The sequence below is a fragment of the Myripristis murdjan genome, chromosome 15, assembly GCF_902150065.1.
Source record: "Myripristis murdjan chromosome 15, fMyrMur1.1, whole genome shotgun sequence".
NCBI classification, from domain to species: Eukaryota; Metazoa; Chordata; class Actinopteri; order Holocentriformes; family Holocentridae; genus Myripristis; species Myripristis murdjan.
Genome location: NC_043994.1, coordinates 32,233,362 through 32,240,861, shown reverse-complemented (window position 1 = coordinate 32,240,861; position 7,500 = coordinate 32,233,362). Strand labels below are relative to the sequence as shown.

Genomic DNA, 7,500 nt, shown 5'->3' with positions numbered 1-7,500 from the left:
GCACATTGGGTACTTAGATTGTTAGATCTCGAGGGTCATCTTTTATTCTTTATTTTTGATTTACTTAATCTTGTACTCTGTGGATACTGCTGAAAACTGTGAATTTCCTTCGGGATGACTAAAGTATCTATCTATCTATCTATCTTTTTTTTCACATTTTAGGAGAAATGTGAAAGTTGGGCATCAACTTTTGGTTTTTGGCTCCGACTCCAGATGTTGACTTGACTCATGACATCATTACATCACACAAACAAACAAACAAACAAACAAACAAACAATCGCTGACTACAGAATCACAAATGTTTGAGCTGTGCAGGGCGGTAACGGCGCCGTGTGGGACGGCGGCGGCGGCGGCGGCGGACTCACTGCTGTCGTAGATGGGGTTGGACACGACGGGCTTGAGCGCGCGGGTGAAGCCGCCGTTGCTGTCCTGCAGGTAGGCGGTGAACTTGAGCCGGACGATGTTCAGGTCCATCACCTTCCCAAGATCCTTGGCCTCCTTCAGGATGGAGCTCTCCTCTGCATCTGGACACACACACACACACACACACACACACACAGGGTTACACACGCAGTGTCACAAAAACACAGAGCGTCTTCACACTGACTGAGGTTCATGTTGCGTTCACTGTCATCTCTCCAGAGTCAGTAAAAACAGCAGGAGCTCCGACAGCACAGGGCAGCATCAACACAAACAATAAATAACAACAAAGCACTTGATTGGCAGGTGACCTCCCTCATACATGATTAAAAAAGATGAAAATGATGAACTCATGACCGTCGGTTTGTTTCTGACCCCGCAGGACAAAACGTCTCAGCGCAGACATGAGGGAACTGTGACGCTGAATCTTGTTACTGGTTATTATTTAAGCTGCTCTCGGTTTCTGCTCTTTGTTTTCTCTTGAAACTTTGTGTTTTCACTTTGTTTCTCACAGCTGGGTTTGATTTTCCATCTCATTTACGGGGTTTTTGACTCGGTTTGTTTTAACTTGGTGTTCTGAGTTCTGTTTGTTCTGTTTCTGTGTGCAGAAACTGGCTGCTCTCTGAGAGCTGCTGTACAAATAAAGTTCATTATTGTTGTTGTTGTTGTTGTTGTTGTTGTTATCTGGTTCATCTGCGTGGGACTGCAGTGTTTCTGGCTGGTCTCCCCCTTGATGTGTGTGTTCATGTCCCCGTGTGACCGGGACGTCCCGTCGGGAGCCGCCGCGGCGCTCCTGTCAGATGACGTCTGGCTGACGCGCTCATGTGTTTCACTGCAGGCGTTCAGCCGACGGACAAAACCAACCTGAAGACAATCATCTCCGAATTCAGGGAGGGAAAAACTTCAGCCCCGTTTTTCTGAATTAAGGAGCGAATCAGGTTTTTTTGATGACATAATTTTTTATGAATAACTGTCATTTTTCACTTGTTTAAAAAAAATAAAAACAGAAAGAAAATGACTTGAAAACCAGCAACACAAAAGGAAACATAATTGGTAACATAATTTTAAATCTATAACTATAATAGCTATAAATACAGTTTTCTGAACATTTTTCTCATTTTTTAATTTTTTAATTATTTTTTAAAACTAATTTTCAGTCTTTTTCTTGTAACCTTTCTGTAAACTTTGGGCTGAATGGAATCGAGGCAGACGCTGCCTTCACTGCCGGGCAGGTGTCCAGGTGGGACAGGTGTGTTACCTGCAGGTGTGTGTTGTGTCCAGGTGGGACAGGTGTGTGTTGTGTCCAGGTGGGACAGGTGTGTTACCTGCAGGTGTGTGTTGTGTCCAGGTGGGACAGGTGTGTGTCGTGTCCAGGTGGGACAGGTGTGTGTCGTGTCCAGGTGGGACAGGTGTGTGTCAGTACCTGTGAAGTGGTGGTGCGGGCCTTTCTGCCTCTTCCTCTCCTCCCTCAGCCTCTTCGTCAGAACCTCGACGACGCTCTTCTTCGTCACGTGGAGAATTCCCAGGTTACTGAAGCTACAGGAAGTGACATCACACATGACACTGTGTCGGTTACAGCGGCTCAATTACAAGAGAAGAAAATTTTGAAATAAAGTTCAAGTTCAAGTTTGAGTGTAAATTTGTGGAAGATTCTCACGGGGTTTGTAAATATGATTCACCTTCTTTATAAAAATGCTTTGAAAACATGAAAACTGTGACGGCTGGTCATGTGACAGTTGGTCATGTGACCGGCGTGTAGGTATGACACCTGTGAGCGTTTCATTTTGCTGAGTGAACCTGGAGGGGCGTGTCGACAGTAAAGTGATGGATGGTCGATGTAAATAAAGTCAGTCTCTGTTTGTGTGACGGGGAAATAAAAACACGTCGTTTTGGAGCGCAGCCACGGTGATCACCCACTTCCTCCTGGGACATTTTTCTGAGAGCCGATCACATGATGCTCACTACAAAGAGCCACTGTCAGCAGCAAACATCCAAAAGTTCCCAGCTGTTTGTTTTCCCTGGCTCTGATCATTTCCCCTTCACGTCTTTGTCACCATCATCATCATCATCATCATCATCATCATCATCATCATCATCATCATCATCGTTACTCACTTCAAACAGAAGGAACAGAAACTGGTGCGGGAATATTCCAGCATTTTGCACAAAACACTGAAGTTTTGTCCAGCCTGAGACCAGATGTTGGACACCATCTTCTCCTCTGTACGTCCAGTGGTTCAGTTCCTATGGGTAGCATTTCCTGTTAGCTTAGCATAATGACTTGAAGTCTATGGGAGTTGTTAGCCTGGCTCTGTCAAAGTGAAAAAGTAAACCAGCGGCTTTGAAGCGGTCTGATTTGAAATGATTTGATTTCAAATTCAGGTTATTTTTTATTATTTTTTCACTTTGACAGAGCCAGGCTAATGACTCCCATAGACTTCAAGTCTTTATGCTAAGCTAGCAGGAAATGCTACCCATAGGAACCACTGGATGTGAAAATGGTGTCCAACATCTGGTCTCAGTCTGGGGAAGTCGGGAAAAGGGGATTTTGCTCCAAAATGTAAAAAACAAAATATATTCCTTTAATTTAATCTGAGCCTGAAAAGCATGTAAGGATTTGGGAGTGAGCATTAAAGAGACTCCAGATGGGGGTGTTTTCTATTTAATCATCAAAATCATGACCTGAGTTTGTTGTGGAAAACGGACCCTAACCTGAGTTTAAAATTCATGTTTTTAAGGAGGTCAACAGCTGGAAGGGTTGAAGGGGATTTGAGCATGAATTAGTTAGGAGGAGAGGAAAGGATGTAAGGAAAAGAAGCAAGTGAGGGAAGGTAGTGAAAAAAGGAAAAGAGAAAAGGAAGCAAGGAAAGGAAGGAAAACATTTGATAAATAAAAATAAAAATAAAAATTTGTATTTTTAAAGGAAAAAAAAACAATGTGCTGCATTTTACTGAGGAACCTGAAGGAATGCAGGACTTTTACTTTGAAAGGAGGATGTTTTTCCACCTCTGCCCTGTGTGTGTGTGTGTGTGTGCGTGTGTGTTAAGGGTTTTGTGTTTCATGGTGACAGCGAGAGCTAAGTGGCTGAGAAGAAAGCTGCGATGTGATTGGCTACTCACGAGGCGGTGAGGTCGTTGGGGCCGACGTCCAGCGTGCACGTGCCGTGCTCCGTGCACTGCCGGCCCACCAGGCTGTGAGCGTGCACGCGCGGCGGGTCGGTGTGTGTGACCAGCTGCACCTCCACCCGGGCCTGACCCACGTAGTTATTAACCTGACACACACACACACACACACACACACACACACACACACACACACACACACCCTCGTCAAAATACTACAAAATACACAAAATACACCATCATAATGCAAAATAAACAATAAATCTTTCAATTCTGATAATTACAACAACAAAGTAGCCACACAGGAAATAATGACCAATAAATAATAAATGAAACATTTGATACAGTTTGAAAATAATATAGTATCACTAAAAACAGTAAATACAGAGATGGAGAAAATAAAATGACAAAAAATAGTTCCTGGTGTCGTCAAACAGCCTCACATCCTCGGCTCAACTTAAAACACAACGTCCCTGTACCCCCTCCTTTTTTAAAAAAAAATGGAATTTCACTTTTCATTTGTGAAAGCATCAGGTTGTTTCTTCCTGCCATCATTTTCCTGCAGACGCTAACCTGCCGGATCTACTTTCCAATTCAAACAGGAAAATAGCAAAGAAAGGAGAAATGGAAGGAAAAAACAAGACTGGCGCCGTCTAATTTCCTCAAAAAATGGGAACCGGGACTTGTTGTTGTTTATATTGTTTATATTTATATTGTCATGATGCTCCCGGCTGCTGTGGGTTTATGAGCTGTGGTTGTTGTTTTAGGAGCTGTTGTTTAATATCTGTTCATTTATAAACATGTCTGTGTGTGTGTGTGTGTGTGTGTGTGTGTGTGTGTGTGTGTGTGTGTGTGTGTGTGATTGAGAAATGGCGGTAAGACGCTGACATGACTCACCTTTACAGTCGGGTAGGTTCTCCTGTTCTTCTCGCTGGAGGCCCCTGGGAGCCCGCCGTGGGACGGACCCTCACACTCATAACGGAAGCGAAAGCCCCTCTGGACACACACACACACACACACACACACACACACACACACACACACACACAGAGACACAGACATGTTTATAAATGAACAGATATTAATGGTACTTGTGGTAAAACTGTGATGTTCTGTCTTTCTCATGCAAATGTGACCAGCAGCAGTTTCCGTCTGAAACGTGTCAATCAGTGAATTTATCCAGTGAGCGTAAAACACATGTACCCCTGCAGTGCACGTTAAAACCCACCAGGATGAAAACACACGCAGGCTCATTTCCACCGCACTCCTGTTTGTCTCATTTGTCCTTTAACTTGATTTCTGCGCGTCACAAACAAAACTGCTCTGATTATTGGACTCGCTGTTGTTTTCCAGGCTGACATTTCACTTCCCGTCATTTTCTAACTCTTAATGCAATGTACTACTGCTATTACTAATACTACTAATACTACTCATACTACTACTACTGACACTGATACTGATACTGATACTGAGCCTTTACTGATACTGATACTGATGCTACTAGAAACCCTGGTGTAATAATAATAATTATAATAATAATAACAACAATAAAAAAGTTCATTTAGGTGGCTCTTTTCCAAAACACTTTCACAAAATGGGCATCAAAAAAGCTTCAGAAAGCATCGCTGTGCTCAGAGTCAGAGCTCAGAGAGCCGCCGTGACTCGTCTGAAGCTGTCAGGCTGTCAGTCCACCGCTTCCTGTAAGAACCACTTCCTGCAGAACGAGGCGGTGCAGGGAACCGGCCGGCGTCTACCTGCAGGAACTCTGGGAACTTCTGCCTCTGGGGCCGGATTCCCCAAAGGTTCTTAAGATTAAATTTCTTCTTAAATCCACTTTTTTTCTTAAGTTTGGGTTTAAGAAGAATCTTAAGATATTTTCGAATTCACAAACAAAATATCTTAAGAATCCAAACAAAAGATCTTAAGAATGTTCTCAACTTTATTCTTAAGATTTTTCTTAAGAATAAATGGGATTCTTGAAAGAAATTATCTTACTATTTTTCTTAAATAGTATCGTAACTTTAAGACAGGTAAAGGTCGTCTTAAGTAACCACATGCTGTGTGAAGGTGAGCTATTTTTCAAACATCTTTGATTAATTTAGAGACAAATTTCATTATATAACAAAGATTAATGTAGTAGGCTAATACCTTAATAATTTTACATTGTATATGTTAACATAGTGATAATCGTTATCTAAACTGTAATTCAGCCTAATATCTAAGCCAGTATTTAGACACATATAGGCACATATATTGTTTCTGAGTCTATATGAGGACATTTTGTTTAGTCACCAGTCACCACTCATGTGTCAATTATATTTAGATTCCATTAACTAATAGGTCAGTAATATCGTCGCTGTCCAATACAAAGTATGTATCTCAATTTTTGAGAAAACACTTTTATAACATCAAATGAAAGTTGAGACTATAATGGATATTGTTTTGTATTTTAGATGGAGCTGCTGTGGGCTGCAGCTCGAGGCTGTTTGTTTACATAAAGGTAGAGAGTTGAGAAGTTCGTAAGTGGAAAAAATTAAGAAGTTCTTAAGATAATGTGCAGTTCTTAAGAAAATAATGGGGAATAGCACTTGAGAACATTCTTATGAACTTCTCATTTTTTCCTCTTACGAAACGTCTTAAGATTATTAGTAAGAACTTTTTGGAGAATCTGGCCCCTGTTCCCAAACCGAGTTAAAGGTCATGTGACCCGGGACAAAGGGCGCAGTGTGGTGGGACGGCCCACGGCCCAAAAACAAACTGCTGGAGGCCGCTCGGCCCTGCTGGCCCAACAAGAACCACCAGAAGAAGAGGAAGAATTATTGTTATTGTTGTTGTTACTTTATGTTTACATAGCACTTCTCAAAACAAAAAAAAAAACACAGAACATTTAAAAAAAAGTAAAAGTCAAAATTACTAGAAAAGATTAAAACAACAACAACATTTTATAGCACTCGCCAAAACAAGGTTTCAAAGTGCTTTACAGAAAAAGTTAGGTAGCCATGACCTCTGACCCTGCAGCCCCTGACTTTTAGTTGTGTTTAATGTCGGTGATCTAAGAACCAAAGTTAGTTCTACTTGTGTTCCACATGGACGTCGCGCTGTAGGAGAGAATAGGGAGTTTAAGCAACGACGGATTTTGCGGCGGCTACGGCAACCGGAAATGGATCTGCGCTCTGCTGATCGAGACTTCAGCCGTCGCGCCGGCGTTGTCTGCCGTAGTAGCCTGATCTACAACGGCGAAAGGATCATTCTCACGTTGTCGCTACAACGCGTGATATAGGCGTGTCAGTTAAATAGTTTTCCTCATATTTCTGAAATTAAATGTGTTCTTGCACGTCATGCAGGTCACGCACTGATCCCTTCACACTCCGATCAGATGTGTGCTTAATTGTAAATAATTCATTATTATTATTAATATATTATTATTATTATTATTAAATCTTTAAATTATTGTCCGAAATGCACACATCTTTCCGTTTTGCTTTCTACCTGCACTTGGCATAATGACAATACATTTGAATAGCAAAAAAACTATTCACACTCACTATGAGTGTAACACTTTTAATTAATAAAACTGCACAGCGTTGACGCTGAGGAAAACGCTGCCGCTGTCGCGGTAGTTTGCTTAATGACTACTGTGGATTTGACAGCTACGGCAAGAGCGTCGGGTGAGAGCCATTTCCGGTTGCAGTAGCCGCCGCACAATCCGCCTTTGCTTAAACTCCCTAATGAGCCGAACGCCTGGCGTGGAAATGTGAATGAGTTTGCAGATTTGTTTGTCGTGTGAAGCTGTGGCTGCTCGTACCTGTTTGGGCTCCTCGATGATCTGGATGTAAGGACCATGAGCTGAAACAGAAACAGCAGCACCGTCAGTGATCAGGCCAGCAGCTCGTTTTCAACTCTGTCACCAGGTGTCAAATGACGCCTCAGACATTCATCTGGGTAGAAAATGAAGCT

General features: G+C 42.3%; 1 protein-coding gene across 1 annotated transcript in view; it reads right to left on the bottom strand.

The window, feature by feature from the left end:
• LOC115372349 (uncharacterized) overlaps positions 1 to 7,500 on the bottom strand; it is a 45,755-nt gene that overhangs the window by 13,652 nt on the left and 24,603 nt on the right. The window contains exons 16-20 of the mRNA XM_030070156.1: positions 7,349 to 7,389; positions 4,441 to 4,539; positions 3,541 to 3,692; positions 1,845 to 1,957; positions 367 to 525 (exon numbers count right to left, since the gene is read on the bottom strand). Of these exons, the coding sequence (XP_029926016.1) occupies positions 367 to 525; positions 1,845 to 1,957; positions 3,541 to 3,692; positions 4,441 to 4,539; positions 7,349 to 7,389 (564 nt within the window). The remainder of the gene's footprint in view (positions 1 to 366; positions 526 to 1,844; positions 1,958 to 3,540; positions 3,693 to 4,440; positions 4,540 to 7,348; positions 7,390 to 7,500) is intronic.